At 39.8% G+C, this 16457-nt stretch overlaps 1 protein-coding gene across 1 annotated transcript in view; it reads left to right on the top strand.

Annotated features, from left to right (window-relative positions):
- KCTD9 (potassium channel tetramerization domain containing 9) overlaps window positions 1-16194 on the top strand; it is a 28401-nt gene extending 12207 nt beyond the window's left edge. Inside the window, exons 3-12 of the mRNA XM_090290280.1 lie at window positions 128-171; window positions 2536-2632; window positions 3238-3296; window positions 3505-3633; window positions 6810-6877; window positions 6966-7061; window positions 7737-7886; window positions 11550-11655; window positions 12335-12468; window positions 14285-16194. Of these exons, the coding sequence (XP_090146406.1) occupies window positions 128-171; window positions 2536-2632; window positions 3238-3296; window positions 3505-3633; window positions 6810-6877; window positions 6966-7061; window positions 7737-7886; window positions 11550-11655; window positions 12335-12468; window positions 14285-14401 (1000 nt within the window). The 3' untranslated portion in view covers window positions 14402-16194. The remainder of the gene's footprint in view (window positions 1-127; window positions 172-2535; window positions 2633-3237; window positions 3297-3504; window positions 3634-6809; window positions 6878-6965; window positions 7062-7736; window positions 7887-11549; window positions 11656-12334; window positions 12469-14284) is intronic.
- The last annotated feature ends 263 nt before the right edge of the window (window positions 16195-16457 follow it).

Genomic DNA, 16457 nt, shown 5'->3' with positions numbered 1-16457 from the left:
GCTATATGGATTGATAGCAAAACCTGTCTAATCTACATAATTCTAAGGAACAGTCCCTGTGTTCAACAGATAATCAGTGTAATTTCTGGATTTTGATAGTGGCTTTTTAAATTTTGATCTCCCCCAGGGATGATGATGTTTTATTTGTGTGTGAAGGAGAACCATTCATTGGTAAGTGACTTCCTTAAAAACCAATTTTGTCTGCCAAAATAAAAAAGATGAAGTGACATCTTTGACATAGCTTAACATTAAAAAGTATTTTGTGATAATATTCAGATCTCCATACCCTTTTTGATTCTGCACTGGGTGTGCATGTTAAATTTTTAATTTGAATGGTAAGATCATATTTTGGTATAGATACCTTACCTTTTACATGCCTTTAAAGTGCTTTGGAAGTGTACAGATGCATTAAATATGACATGATAGGATAGTTTGGATTTTAGAAATTACAATTTTTTTGAAATTTTCTTTTTCATAGTTGTCACAATTTCTCTTGTTATATTACATATGGTTAAGTATGTACCATAACATAAGTAATGTTTGACAGTCCTTCAGAATGATCAAATCAAATCAATCAAAATTTAGTTTGTGTCAGCCACACACACACGCGCACGCACACTGCACACTGCTTGGAAGAAAGCTTCTGCAGGTGTAGAAGGCTTAGACAGCAAATACTGTTTATCAGGTATTTGATATATTTAGTTCCACACGATCACACTTTATTTCAGGATTTTTTGAACCATCACAGTAATTGTATTTGGTGAGTGGAGGTCGTTTTCTGGGTCATCACATGGGCATTTTCCATCTTAGGAGTAAGTGCATACTCTTCTCTGTCTCTACTTGGGAGCAAAACATGTTTTCTGATCTGTGGTTCTCAGGCAGTGGGCACTTAACTGGTTCATTGCATGCATACAAACAAAATAAGAAGTGATCATTGGTGTTCGCTTTTGTTTTATCCTTGCGAACTCTTGGATTTAAAAATATTTGGTATATTTTCATCCTCTGCATTAATTGATGCCTGGATTATCCTGCTCTGGGCTGGCAGAAACCTCTTCAAGTCCTTTTAATGCAACCTCGTTTGGCTTTCATAGCTTCCTTACTATCTGGAATAGCAAGGTGTTAGTCTTATACTTCTCCTGTCTTAGAGACTGACTGACGATTTCTCCAAGAAGCCATGAATTCTTTTAGTGAGAAATGTCATTTCAAAACACCAGTCTGGGTGCTAGGGAGGCCCACTTGTTGTTGGGCACACCGTGGTTACTAGGCTTTTTAGTGGACAGGAGTTGGAAATACATACTAGGCAGATATAAAATTTATATGTATGTTTTTTATGATATAAGCCTTTATATATAACATGTCATTATTTCATGGGTTAATGCTAATACTTCCAGTATGTAACCCAGATTATAAGATTTTTATTTAACTTCTGTCTTACATCTCCTTTCGTCCATATCAATAATCTTGATTTTCAGGGACATTGGGGATGGAATAATAATGTCACATAATTACTCATTTACTTAATGGCATTATCGGTTGTGTTTATTTACTCCTGTGTGTCTTCCAGTTTAATCTTCATTTCCAAAATTGTTTTCCTTTTTATTTCCCATTGTCTCCTGGGTTCTTTCACCTCATTCTGAATTCTGTAATTCTGGTTTATATCATTCTTACAGAACTTCTATTACTTCTTTTAGAATGTTTTGGAATAATTAGGTTGCAGTTTTTAATCTATTTCATAGGCATTTCTTTCTGGCACATTTCTTAGGAATGTAATTCTTATTCTTTTGAAAAACTTGATTTGGAATTTGATCTCAATCCTTTTCTGTTGCTCAGTTTTATGTGAAGTTAGTTTTCTGTAACGGGAGAAGGGAGGGCTGACCTAGGAAAGGTTTTCTCATTTCATGGCTCTAGAGTTCCTTTTTCTGTGGTTTTTATGAAGTGTTAGAAAAATATGGAACTCACCTTCTCATATATTCTGGTTCTTTAGAATATAGAACCTTTCTTACTATTAGCTGTAACCCCTTTTTCTTTGTCTGTATTCCATTCAACTTGGGTTCTTTTCCCAACATCTTGTCTGCAATATGGGTCTTGGTCCTGGAAGGAAGGTTTGGCTGGTGGGTTCTGAGAGTTCATTTCCAGCCTCTTGAGCCCTGACTGCATACTGCTTGCATCACTGACAGGAGGAATGGCCACACTCCTCCCGCTCTCGGTCTGCTTTTCTCTAATGCATCCGCTGAGCTGTGATGTGAATATTTATGGATTCCTTTAGAATTCTTAGGTTCATCACCTACCCTGATGTTCCCTCCGCTTCTTCCTTCAAGGCTGCTAATCCCGCACTGCTCTTGTAGCTGTTAGTGAGGATGGGATACCTTATCACCTCGTTTCGTTTTAGATGTTGTCCGTGAGTATCAGTCTTGCTGTCCTAGTAATGCTGGTACAACTGTCATGTGTGTTTCTAGTTTTGAACATCATGCTATTTTCATCTTCCCCAGATCCCAAATGTAAGGATGTTTATTCTTTTCTGCATGCCATCAATAGGTCCTCAGACAGAGTCTAAACCACCTGAAGGGCCATCAGGCTCTCACACGGACTGGCTCACGCTGAATGTGGGAGGGCGGTACTTTACCACCACACGGTAGGTGTACGTGCCTGTGTGCCTGGGTGTCGGGACACTGTGTACCCTTGTTCTTCAGTTTGCTGACTTCCTTAGAAGGCACTGAAAGGCTGCTTAAATATACTGTGAGATTGGAAACCATTGTTTTAGAAAGTTTCTTTTAAAGAAAAGGGAAGAAATAGGATTTACAAGCCATTTCAGAGAAAAGCCTGAAAAGCCTGACTTCAGTGTTTTAGAACATGCTTTTTAGGTATTCACTAATGTATGTGCAACACAAATAACAGTTAACAGGATTAAATTCATGGAAACTACAGCTGCTTTCATTAGTAAGGGATACGAAGATAGAAGTTTAGATCAAGATTACTGTGATGTACTAGCTTGCTAGGTGGATAGATTCGTTTTTAAATTAAAGGAAACGAAAACAGTATGTTAGTCAAAGGAAGTGCCATTTAGAAGGGATTTTGATAAATGGCAACTTACTGCACGTTTTTGTTCCCCAGCACCGCCTGCCAGGTTATAATATGCATCTGTTTGAGAGAGCAGCTGGGATCAAGTATACTCTTGACTTAAATATGTTTGTTTGTAAAGGCAAATGGAGAAATCAATTTTTTTCCCTGAATTCTTAGGAGCACTTTAGTGAACAAAGAGCCCGACAGTATGCTGGCCCACATGTTTAAGGACAAAGGTGAGTGCTACACGCCGTTTTCACATTTTGTATGATCGACTTGTAGCTGTATTGACTTCGTGTCTCTTGTCCTTCTGTACTTTTTAATGATATCCATAATTTTTACTAAAGTAAAAACTTACTGGTAGGTTACACAGTTTTTCTTCCATACATTGCTAACTTTGCTTTTTGACTGTGGGGGACTTTCTTCATTTCAATGGTAACATAGGTGTCTGGGGAAATAAGCAAGATCATAGAGGAGCTTTCTTAATTGACCGAAGCCCGGAGTACTTTGAGCCCATTTTGAACTACTTGCGCCACGGACAGCTCATTGTTAATGATGGCATTAATCTACTAGGTGAGTTTTTGATACAATTCCTCGCATTTTGTAAGTATCATTTTTACTATGTTTTCACTTGCTTAGTAATTTAGTCTATTTTCATAAAGTGAAGGTATATCTAAATGGTTTACTTGTGCAGTTGACCCTTGAACAACACGTGTTTGAGCTGCAGGAGCCCACTTCGACATGCCTTGTTTTCAGTGACTGTTACACAGCTAGCCCTCCGTATCCGCAGGTTTCACATCCTCGGATTCAACCAAGCGCAGCTCAGAAACACTATTTTTGATCCATGGTTGGGAATCCCTGCTTGTAGAGGGCTGACCATTGTGTTGTTCTGTGCCATCTTATACAAGGGGCTTGAACATCCATGGATTTTGCTATCTGTTGGGGTTCCTACAACCAGTCACTCACAGATTCCAAGGACAACTGAACTTTTGGAGGATTCAAAAGTTATATGCAGATTATTGACTGCGTCAGGGTCGATACTCTAACCCCCATTGTTCAAGGGTCTGTGTATGAGTGTATAGAGCAGTGATTTTCAACCTTTTTCATCTTCTGGCACACATAAACTAGTTACTAAAGTCCTATGGCACACCAAAGGCTATTTTATATTTTTTGCTGATCTGACACAAAAAAATAGGTATAATTTTGATTCATTCACACCAGGTGACTGATTATTGTGTTGGCTGTTGTCATTTTTTATTTGAAAAGAGGTCAGTGCCCTTGACTAAATAGTCAGGGATTGCATATGTTAACAAGTGTTGCGGGGCACCGTGTGAAAGGTGTGGAAATAGATAGAAATAGAGAGGCACAGGTAGGTAGTCTTGTGGAAAGTCTCCCAGAGCCCCCTGTGAGTGTTAAAAATACACTCATTGAGACTTCCGGTCAAGATGGAAGAGGAGGGAAATGCTGTGCTCCCCTCCTCCCACAACCACATCAAAATTACAGCTGAACTATAGGACCACCACCCTAGATAACCACCTGAAGACTAGCTGAACAGAATGCCTGTAAGTGAGGATATAAAGTAGAAATCACATTCAGACTGGGAGGAGATCCAAAATGGGCTCATTCCACACCCACATGTGGCAGTTAAGAATTGCGAGGATATCTCTGCTGCCAAGGTCCCCCTGTGAGAAAAGAGGGGTCCCAACCCCCCCATGGGACACCAGTGCTGGGCAGAGTGAAAGTCAGCAGGGATTTATCGAGGTGAGAGAAAGGGCCAGGCGCTTTAGACCCAGGCGTCCTCTTAAAAGGGCCCGGCACAGGCTGGCTCACTCAAGGGACAGCAGCTGTGAAAGCACCAGGGGCGAACTGGGAGGAACTGACGTGTCTGGCTTCAGGGTGAGCACTGGAGAAGCAGCGAGCTCCCTTCCAGACAGAAGTGCAGGCCAGTGCCATTGTCCGTTTTTGAGCCACCTGGCCACACCTCTGTGGTTGCACATTCAAAGTTTACAGGACCCCATGGGACCAGATTTGTTCTGACTTGAGGGGTGGCAGGCAGTGTGGTGCTCTTGAATGTATCGCCACGGGTATGGGCCTGGGGTGCCAGAGCCTTGATTTGTTTTAAAGAAAACCTGGAAATCTAAAATTTTAGTGAAATCCGATTTTGAAAAAACTGCATGTTAAATGTGTCAGAATCAGCCTTGGGGGCTGCAGCTTACAGTTGGTGTTGTAAACTGTTTTTATTTTAGCCATTCTGCAGAAATTATTATTGTAAATATGATCAATGATCCATTTTGTTAAAAAACCTTTTCTTTTCAGTACCCACATCACTGCTGCTTTTCACTGTAATGGCCGCCCTCTTTCGATTCCCTTTAAACCTCAGCAGCGGGTGCTCTGCGGGCTCCTTAGCTTCCCATTTTCATTGCAGTGACAGCATTCCTCGTCTCCTGCTCTCTCTGGCTTGAGCGGTGCTCCACATTACCGAGCGGTGCTTTCCTTCCTCTCTTGCCTTTCTCTGCTGTTGCTCTTTCATTCAGTTGTTCAGCAAACAGAGCTCTCTCCTGATTAATTTCTCTGTTCTTTTTAATTAGTACAATTTCCACCAAACTCTTTACATTGGCTACAAGTTACCCCAAGTAATTACACGCTTTAAAATAATCCATCCTCGTTTGTATTATCTTCTTCCCACTTACTGAAATAATCTTATTTCTTGCTCTTCCTAATTTGTGCTCTCCTCGTTATGTTTTCTGTTCACCTCCGTTGTTTTTTTCATTCCCTGCCTTTAAGGACCTTCACTTTTTCCAGTGAATTATGTTTCTTTTTCTTCTTTGATTTGTCTTCAAAACTTTTTCCCTGCTTAAATCATCTTTTCCATATTTTTTAGCTAAATCTCACCTCACTTCAATTATTGTACTAACTTGAGGACTTTTCTAGCATTTCATTATCTGCTTCCCTGAAGTTAACATGAATTATCTGAAACCTAGTTTGATATGGAAAAAAAAGCCCTGGCTGGTGTGGCTCAGTTGGTTGGGTGTCGTACCACAAACCGAGGGGTCACTGGTTCAGTTCCCTGTCAGGGCACATGCCTAAGTTGCCCGTTCAGTCCTCGGTCAGGGCCTGTGCAGGAGGCAGCCGATCAGTGTTTCTCTCTCACATCAGTGTTTCCCTCCCTCTCTTTCTCCCTCCCTTCCTTTCTTTCTAAGAAATAAATAAAACATTTTTTTAAGGTTAATTCTCTTGTAAGGAAGGTTTTCTGAGTTATACTTTTGACTTTTGCTTTGAAGTTTACCCTGATCATTTCTATAAATTCCTAGTTTAGTAAGTATATTTGTGACAAACCTATTCAGATCTGCCCCACTGGAATAGGTCAGTGGAATATTAAGAGTAGGTGAACTAATTATTTTTTATTGGAGTCACAAATCACTATATCAATACTTGAGGAATGTGTGATATAAGGATTTTTTGCCTGTGGCTTCTTTAAAGTACTTTTCAGAAATGATTTTGAAATGTGGAAGCCTTTCATTCTATTTAATTAGTTTTCCATTTTTTCTTTTGCTGAATGTAAACTACTTTCTTTGTTTTACAAATATTTTAAAATATCCTATTGTGTTCTAAACATGTTATTTTTCTTCTATATTGAATGATAGCCTACTGGATGAATTTCTCTTTTATTGTGAGAATTTAACATAAACAGCTGTGGACATATTAAAATGAAGTTTTCCATAAAAGTCAAATCATTTTTATTATGATAGGTGTGTTAGAAGAAGCCAGATTTTTTGGTATCGACTCATTGATTGAACAGCTAGAAGTGGCAATAAAGGTAAGGTTCTTTTTGCACTAGCCAGTGTTATGTTTATTGTAGCTGTCTACCAAAATGCTTCATTAATTTCTTAATATCTTTTTTCAAGAATTCTCAACCACCAGAGGATCATTCACCAATATCTCGAAAGGAATTTGTCCGATTTCTGCTAGCCACCCCAACCAAATCAGAACTGCGTTGCCAGGTAATCACAGCAGAATTTTACGTGAGTTATTTGTGTCGGCAAATCTGTGAATAATGTTTCGCATTCTTCTAGGATTTCTTTTTTTGCCTCATTTTCCTTTTTCATGCAAGACAGAATTTTAATTATGGGCCATAGCATTGATGTAATCCCAGAGTGGTTAGCAAAAAAGAGATGTGTAATAGCCTTTTTTATGGTCCAATTTTACCACATGTAGAACTTTTTGAGTAATGCATAGAAATTTCAACAATAAAATAAAATGTCAATTGTTTGTACAGTAACATATGGCTAGACTGGGGCAGATACTTTTATATTTATATTTTATAGCATTAAAGGTTTTAAAAACCACAATATTGCCTTTGCAAAAATGAAACTATCTTGAATTATTGAATTATTAAAATAAATTAAATATAATTATAATTAGGTTTCACAAAAATAGTACTTGTCAATGGGTATGTGGCTAACAGAGATCCCTCTTCAGAAAGTTCTGTACATAAATGAGATATAGCTAGGCTGCATTCAAATGCTACATGTAAACAGTTTCTTCTCTAGAAACATTCAGGACATTGATTTCATATATCTGTGTTCCATTTGATCATATTTTGTAATAAACTCCAAAAAATTGACACAACAGAAGGTTTGGATGTTGTGACAATTTGTGTTTTTTTTTAATTTCAGGGTTTAAACTTCAGTGGTGCTGATCTTTCTCGTTTGGACCTTCGGTACATCAACTTCAAAATGGCCAATTTAAGCCGCTGCAATCTTGCACATGCTAATCTCTGCTGTGCAAATCTTGAAAGAGCTGATCTCTCTGGATCAGTGCTTGACGTAAGAATCATTTTTGGTTATAAGAGAAAATGAAATTTTTAGTCTATTAAGCATTCTCTCTCTCTCTCTTTTTTTTTTTATTGTATCTTTTTTCTATGACCATTTAATCTCCTTATACTGCCCTCCCCCCAGCAGTCACCACACTCTTGTCCGTGTCCAGGAGTCCTTTTTCCTCTTTGGTCTATTGAACATTCTCAAAGAGCAAAAATAACATGTCTTTTGCTGAAGCTCTTACTTAAACACTGATAACACCGAAGGCTCTGAAAGTGAAGTAGGTTGGTTTTATAACTTTGGCTTGCTCCTTCTCTCTACATATGTCTTATCTGTTTACATGTAGGTCCATGTGTATGTGTGTATGTGTAGATTTATGTGCGTATGCAGCAATTACCTGTGCTAATTTGGGGTTAGATGAAAGATGTAGAACCAACAGTGAAATCTCCTAACTTCTAAAAACTTTAATCCTTAATGCCAAGGCCTGTATCTATATATGTTTATATGTCTTTCGAATTAACAACACTTAAAATAATAAATACTTGCTTTTAGTAGTCACTGAATAAGTGTTTATTACATTTTATAATTTTGGTTTTATTCCTTAATTACAACCTGTTTTTCCATGAAGCTTATATCAGATCTAGTAACCAAGTCTACCAATATATTTTCAATATACATTTCTTTATTTTTTCTTTTATTACTCTCCTTGTTCCATTTTATGATGAAGGATCATATTGGTAGCAAAAGAAGCAAAAGATGAACAGCACAAAGAAAAGGTTTGAAGGACTTAGTCTTTAAATAGTGAAATGTGAAGAGGCAGCTTGGTTGGTTTTTAAGGACAAAAAAAGAGCTTAAACAATCTGTATGATTCAATACAACTGTTTTTTCTACTTAATTAGAGTATTGCTAAATGTGAAGCTGAACCATATTTTTTTATCTGTAAATACTTGTTCTACCCATATGGTATCATATAGTTTATCATTTGATAAACTATATACAATGGTAAATTTGATTATTAATGATGAAAACGGCATATGTGGAAAGGTCATTGCCCTCAGCGTGTGGGCTGTGAATGCCACAACTAATTGTTACGCGTCCTCAGCACGTGACGACGGCTGCTGACACACAGTTGGTGCAGCAGTGTCCGCACGACACAGTGGGTGCCGAGCAGGCGGCCGCATTACCGGCCTTCTCACCCAGTTTACCCCTGCCGGGCTCTGAGTCCTTCACGGGAGCCCTGCAGTGCTGCGGCCGCCGGGGGGGGCGTCAATTGCTGCCGCCGTTTACACAGCCCACGGTTGTGCCGCCCCATCGGGTCTGCCAGCGGGCTCTGCGCACTGCCGTTGGCTTTAGGCGGCTCCCCGGAAGCTGGTGCAGTGAGCAGCCGCCAGGCATCCAGTCCGCATACTCCCACCCGAGGCTTGCCCAATGGCAGCAGCAGGAAGGGACCTTGGTCGAGTGTGGCCCTGCTGGCTTATAGACTGCGAAGCTGAAAGCAGAGACTTGCCCAAGCCCAAAGCTAGTGTGTTCGCAGAGTTGGAACTAGACTCACAAGCGTGTGTCTTCTCTCCATTTCCTAAATGCCTTTTTTCATTTGGAAAATTTCAAACATAAACTAAAATAGAGTAGTGTAAAGAACGCTCCCTTGTACTTCCATAACAGCTTCAATAAATATCAGCACATAAACCGTTTTGTTTTTTCTATACCTCCCCACAGATTATTTTGAAGCAATTCATTATTTCACCTCTAAATATTTATTTATCTCTTACAGGTAAGGACCATTTAAAAAACATAATGTTAATACCACTATCATACTTTAAAAAGTAACCATAATAACCCACTGCTTTCCTCGAACCCCACCGCCTCTTGGACAACTCTCAGCTACGGTTCTGGCAGACTTAGCAGCTGAGCACTCAGTGTTGGTGACCTGCTTTACCCTTTAATGACTAGAGGGTGAAGCGCTTTCTGTGGGTGAAGACAGAGAACTCACTGAATTTCTCATGTATTTGAGTCTTTGTAAGATTCCATAGCACAACCAGGAGCATGGACAACACTCACATAATCACCTTGGGACCTTGTGATAATCTGTACCTGTTTTACCTGGGAGCATTGCAGAGAACCAGGCATTTACCTTTGTGTCTTGGCTTCCTGTCTTGCTAGATTTTTTAAGTACAAAAAGAATCCAGTTATTTTTTAGTTATTTCAGTGCTTTTAGGTGCTCCTTATCCTATCTATCTCTCAGTTTCAGTGTCTGTACTACCTTGTATTAATGTGCAAGTATGGAGGGGCATGTGTGTCCCTGTGCCCATTACCTGTGGTCTGAATGACCGGTAGCTTACCTCCCTCTCACTAGAACTGACCACAGGGCAATTAAATAGCACTCTGAATCAAGCGTTTTCCTTGGTAGGTGTAGCTGTAACATAACTTAATCAGCCTTAGCTTTGTAGATTTCTTCACTGTTCTACTTATATCAACTGCATGAACCCTTATATATGCCTTACTGGATTTTAAACACTTTAACATTCATATCTACTTCAATGGTCATAATTTTGTGAAAGTCTAATGTTAATGTTATCCTCACAAATAGCTTCCTCCCTTACCTAGTAGTTGTCAAAGTTCTGATCTGACTGATGGCACTAAACCCTTTGAGATAAAGTGACATAATTTAAAATTCTAATATCCACTTTCTAGTTTTTTACTCTGTATTTTTGCATTGTGATTTGGGTGCTTAAAGGCTGACTATTGTGTGGCAATGGTTGGTACAAAAAGACCCAATTAACAACTTGTTACTGATTTGTAGCTATGTGATGCCTTGAATTGCTGACTTTTGTATTCTGAAGGTAGTAATAGCATGACTGATGGCTACAGTAATAGGAAGAGAAAATCCATACCCCTAACAAGTTTGTGCTTTCCTTCTCCATACACTGCAACTGTCAGTTGTCAAGCCCAGGGTGGTTTATAAAAATGGAAATGGGTATGTCAGAGCTCTGACTCCCAACTTCCTTATCGAAACTTGAAGTGTCTCTTGTACGGCAAGAGAAAAAGTAAAAGACCTTCTAAATGAAAATTACAGTGGCTGGAGAGTGAAAGAAAGAGAAGTTAGCCTGTTAATAGCTGTTACTAGCTCTGATGAAAGACTGCTCACATTCCTGTATGTCTTTTCCAGGTGCCTATTTCTGAGATTATACAAAGGAGAGACTAACTAGCAAGTGCCATTGGGGCCCCTGGATACCCGCCCCCCCCCCCTTATTTACACATGAACTTCCCAGCCCCACCCCACGCGGAGGACCTGGGAGCAGACCTTCCCTTGCGCCTCTGCTGCGCATGTCCCAGAACTAGCTCCGCCCATCCCGTTTCTCTAAAGCTGTCAATTCTTCCAGAACGGCTTACATTTCCTTCACCTACTTAATGTGTAAGAACACTTGCAAAACTCCAGGACAGTGGGCAAGCCTGTCTTTCCTGCCTCGTCCTACCGCAGTGGGTCAGATTCCATGCCCCAGGACCAGGCTCCTTGTATTGCTAGCAATGGCCTGATACACCATTTCTTTTCAAAAGACTTTTAGCTGCGGAAGTTAAAAAAAAGAGTGTTTAACAACTGTTCAAGCCAATTTTTTTCTTTTCCAAACAAAATTCTAAACCTTAAAACACGGAATTCTCTCTTTTCTTTGCCAGTGTGCAAATCTCCAGGGAGTCAAGATGCTCTGTTCCAACGCAGAGGGGGCTTCCCTGAAACAGTGTAATTTTGAAGATCCTTCTGGTATTAAAGCCAATTTAGAAGGTGAGATTCTGGCTCTAATTACCGTTTCTAAGGGGAAAACATGCTGTGAAGTAAAAAGCCCAGCAAAGCAATTGTTCCGGGTAGATTTCCTCTGGCACCATATAGGGAGCATCAGTGGCACGGTGACCATCGCACGCTGGCCAACATGACAACCCGGGAAGGCCTCAGTTGGGGAATTAAACGTCAACTTCTTAAACTTTCAAACAGAACAGCATACTCATATAGCAACCAAAACTGAGAACTTCAGTTTGCACAAATCTGAGCAGTTCTTGTCATTTTTAGTTACAATGTTTGTGAATTTCCTACTGCCTTTTTGTATCTGTGCATTGGTCACTTTGTTTACTTGTGTACTGAGAGGACAGAGCACTTGTCTCCCTTGTCATAAACTTACGGAGGCAATTATGAAAGTGCTAATTACCCTAAGACCGAATTAAAGTCCTCGCTCAAAGATAGAGACGGAAACATTCTTCATTCGTGCTCTGAGCTAACGTACCATTGACAGTGAACTCTTGTCTGCGTAAGTTGGTTCAGACACTGAGAGTTATGGTTCAGGGTCATTTTCCAAAGCTGAAGGCGCCTGCCATCATTCGCCTCCATGTAAGTCGTATTGCAGTGTTTTTGAAGTTAAATGACTAGAAATCCTTTTATTACAACTAATCCCCAAATATGTTCACTCTAGGTGCTAACCTAAAAGGTGTAGACATGGAAGGAAGTCAAATGACAGGAATTAACCTGAGAGTCGCTACCTTAAAAAATGCAAAGTTGAAGAACTGTAACCTCAGAGGAGCAACTCTGGCAGGAACTGATTTAGAGGTGAGTCACCCATTTTTAAAGAGTTTTTGTTCATCTGGAATCACTGAGTACCTCATGCAGAACTTACTGAAATCATAAATTTATTGAAATCATTTACCAGTTGGCTGGTAAAAACTTCCAGGTGACAGGCCAGCACAGCTGGAGGGACGTCTCCTTGCAGGTGCTTGTTTAAACCAATGTGAGTTCCAGAGGAGGATTGGCAGCTAAGCCAGGGATACCAGCTCCGGACTGGGAGATTCATCGGACGTTTGAAGTTGATGTCATTTCTCTTTTACTTAGTTTTTCTCATGGGGATTAAGTTTGGTAGGTGCTTTATTAACCTAATGTATTGCTTTTCTTAAGTTTTAATTTCAAACAATTAAATGGGGCCAGATTATTTCTTGAACTACTTGGGAAATGTAAACGATATCCAGGTTTGAAATCAGATTTAGGGAAAGCCTATTCTAAATTGGCATCATATTCTCTAAATCTCAGCGTGAGCTTGTAACTTGGCCCAGTCATCTCACCCGTCAGCTCTGTATTCTGCACGTGGGCTCCAGCGACTCCTCAGCTGTCGCTGGGCCTGCATCAGCCATACCTGGCAGCCCACAGCCCTGCTGGACACGTTCGGTGTGTTCAGAGCAGCGGCTGCCCGCCACACATGGCTGCTGAGTACTTGAAATGTGGCCAGTGTAAGTGGCAAATGGGTTTTTAAGTTTGATTTAATTTTAATTCATTTAAACATCAGTGGCCACATGTGGTGCTGTCATATTGAACAGTAGAGTCCTATCCGCAGACGAGAAAATCTGGTGCAGGTTGTAGAGAACAGTACCTCAAAATTTAGCTTGCTGTTGATTGGTTGAAAAATGTTTTTGTCTCGTTCTTTTGATAGCTCTAAGCAGCAGAGTAGCAGGTCCTAGTAAACTTAAAGGCAAAAGAAGCAGCCTAAGGCTGAAGATATAAACCTATTTAAGCACTGTTATTTAATTTTTTTTATTATTTGTTACTGTCACCTAAAATGATGATTTTTTTCCTTGATTTTCGATGCCCTGCAGTCAGTGTGGTTAAACAGCAAAGCCTCCCTCTGTCCAGCAGATCACAAAGACTAATCAGGCTGACTGCTGAGGGGCAGCTGCTGACTCTGTGTCCTGAAAGCTTATGTGCAGTCACCCTGCGCTCTCACCATTTTCCCCACCATCCCCGGGGACTTGGTCAGGCTCTCTGTCTCATCTGTCGCTCTGTGATCTCAGAGAAATTTAAAAGTAGCTACACTTTGGTCTACATTTGTTAAAACTCATTGAATTGTACACATAATTTGGGGGGTTAAAAAATAGGCAATTCCTGCTATAAAAATGTTGGGGTTGAGGAATGGAAAAATCTATTATACAATTTAATTGTTAAGTAAAATCTCTCTCAGATTTTAAAAAATAGTCTCCCTGCCCCTCCTATGCCTTTCATTGTTGTTCTTGGATTGTGGTAAAATTGTTTAGATAATATTTACTACATTGGAGTTCATTCTGGATTTTAAATGACTGCTTCTAAAATACATGATCAGAAGGGACATGCTTCCTTGTTAACCTCTGTGTGCGCGTGCGTGCATGTATGTGTGTGTGTGTGTGTGTGATATATTTGTGGTGGTCAGCGGGAGCATCAGCTAGAGAACAAGTACAGATACCAGAGAATCTGACTTCCTTCTGAAACAGAAGCTTTCCAGAAGTAACGGAGTTTTATTCTATAGGAACATTTTCCTCACATGCCCAGGAATCATTTTGGAACAGGACCAGGTCAAGTCATAAGTCTCTGTATTAGTTCCATGGGTGTGGTTCCTGTCTTTCAGAATTGCGACCTGTCTGGGTGTGACCTGCAGGAAGCCAATCTGAGAGGGTCCAACGTGAAGGGCGCCATCTTTGAGGAGATGCTGACCCCGCTGCACATGTCCCAAAGCGTCAGATGAGAGCGACAGGGCTGCAGGAGGAAGCTCGAGATGAAAAATGTCTTCCTTGTTGCTTTTATTTCTCCACTCAGCTGTCTGTATAAGAAATAGTACTGTAGGCAAATTAAAAAGAAAAGCATTTAGAGGACTATGCTTGTTCTCAGTGGTGCATACGGGGAAAAAGTTACTTTTTCCCACATTCTGATTTTACCAGAGAAGCACGCATTTACAGACATAGGGAAGCTAGATTAGATTGCTGCCTTTTGAGTGGAGTAGGGGGGTTTGCCCTGGCTTTGTGACCAGGAATAGTATCTTATATTTGCTTTAAAATAGGCTTGATGTGGAAATATTGTACCATCTTGGCTTGAAATTTGATGATTTTAATTTATGAGAAGCACAACGTATACAGTGTATTTATTGAGCCTCGAGAGGCATATGGATATTTAAATTGTAAACCTTCATGAACATTTTCAAGAGGTTGTTCAGGTTTGTGAGAAGCTGTAGAGGTAGCTTCCCAGCTTTACCCGTCACCTTGTGCGAACGTAGCTCGCTCTTCAGGTTCCTTTTTATAAGGTTTATTTTTAAAAACAAAATAGTAGCTAAATTAAAGAACTCCTCCCTTCTTGCTGACAGAGACAGTCGAATGAAAGATCTCACTGTGTAGGGATGTTTGCTGGGGTCTCCGGGGACCTCCACGTGGAACAAGGAGGCCCCTAGAGCAACAGCTTTTAAATGAGCTGTCCTTAGAACTGCCTCCTAAGCAACACCAGGCCAGGCAGGTTAATCTGTTTATACTACCAGCCTCATTCCCTCCCTATACCGTCAAAACAAGCATAGGAAGGTACTGCAAAACCAAAAAACCAAGGTGTGTTACTAATATTTAATCCAATGGCCAAATAGTTGAAACAGGACCAGCTTAGAAATAGATACTAAGTCTCAATCCATTGCAGTCGAAGCTATAAAATAGGGATGGATACGGCGAAGTCATTTTTTAGAAGGCAACACAATATACTTGCAGCTCAAACCCTACAGTGTGGAATGGGGGCTTTTAGATTGACTGTTTGATTATAGTCACCAAAAAAAAAGGTAAATAAAAACAAAAGCATTTGGCTGGTCCAAAATGTAATACCAATCAGTCAGCACCTGTGGTTCTTTTACTTCTGTTCTCGGGTCTGGTTTGGTTTGGTTTGGTTTGAATACATTTTCGCCTGATTTCCTTGAGTCTTTCTGTCTCTGCCTTAGCAGAGAGAGGCCTGTCCTTCCTTACCAGTTAACAGTGTCCTTTCCTGTCCCCCAGGAGCAGGTATATAAGCTGTGTCCAAATGGGCTTTGAACTCTCCAGACCCATCAAGTGGAGACAATGAATCACTAAAAACCACTTTGTCTCCTTTGGGAGGATGGCATGTCTTTAACATTCACGTAGCTTATTCTTCTGTATACACATATGCAAAGCTTTCCTTCCAGTAAAGGGTATATATGCATCGTGGGAGGAGATCAGACCTTTACAGGTCAAGGAAAGCAACTTCAGAAATGAATTATTTTCTTTGCTTTATTATTTTTACCAAGACAGAGAAGTATTGTATTAAGAGATATATCTATTTTCATAATCAATATGTGCCTAAATTATATTTAAGTCATTTCACTCTGTACTATATTTTCAATAATTATGGAACATGTTGTTCATCCACTGAAGGGTACCTCTGTATACATAACCTAAGAGTGCAGAAGAATCCAAAAGATCTAAACATGGTTTTCTTAGAAACTGCATAGTTTGGGTCTAATGTATACTGCATTAATAAACAATGTGAAATGAAGACGAGTTTCTTGTCTTGCTTTTGAAAAGAAATACAGTATAACACTTACTATGGATTAGTTATTTGAAACTGCCAGTAAAGTAAGTTTATTTATTTAAGCATTATTTTATGATCCTTTTAAAATCCACCATGCTCACAACACAAAGACGTTTCAAAAAAGAAAAGACTGCCTTCTAAAATTCATTTAATTTGTATCATTCTTTAGCTGATGAACATTACCAGTTAGTTTTATTAGGTTGTTCAAATACATTTCCCCCCAGAAC

Source organism: Furipterus horrens, unplaced genomic scaffold (genome assembly GCF_987537825.1).
Source record: "Furipterus horrens unplaced genomic scaffold, mFurHor1.1.pri manual_scaffold_10, whole genome shotgun sequence".
NCBI lineage: Eukaryota > Metazoa > Chordata > Mammalia > Chiroptera > Furipteridae > Furipterus > Furipterus horrens.
This window is presented reverse-complemented; position numbering and strand designations above follow the sequence as displayed.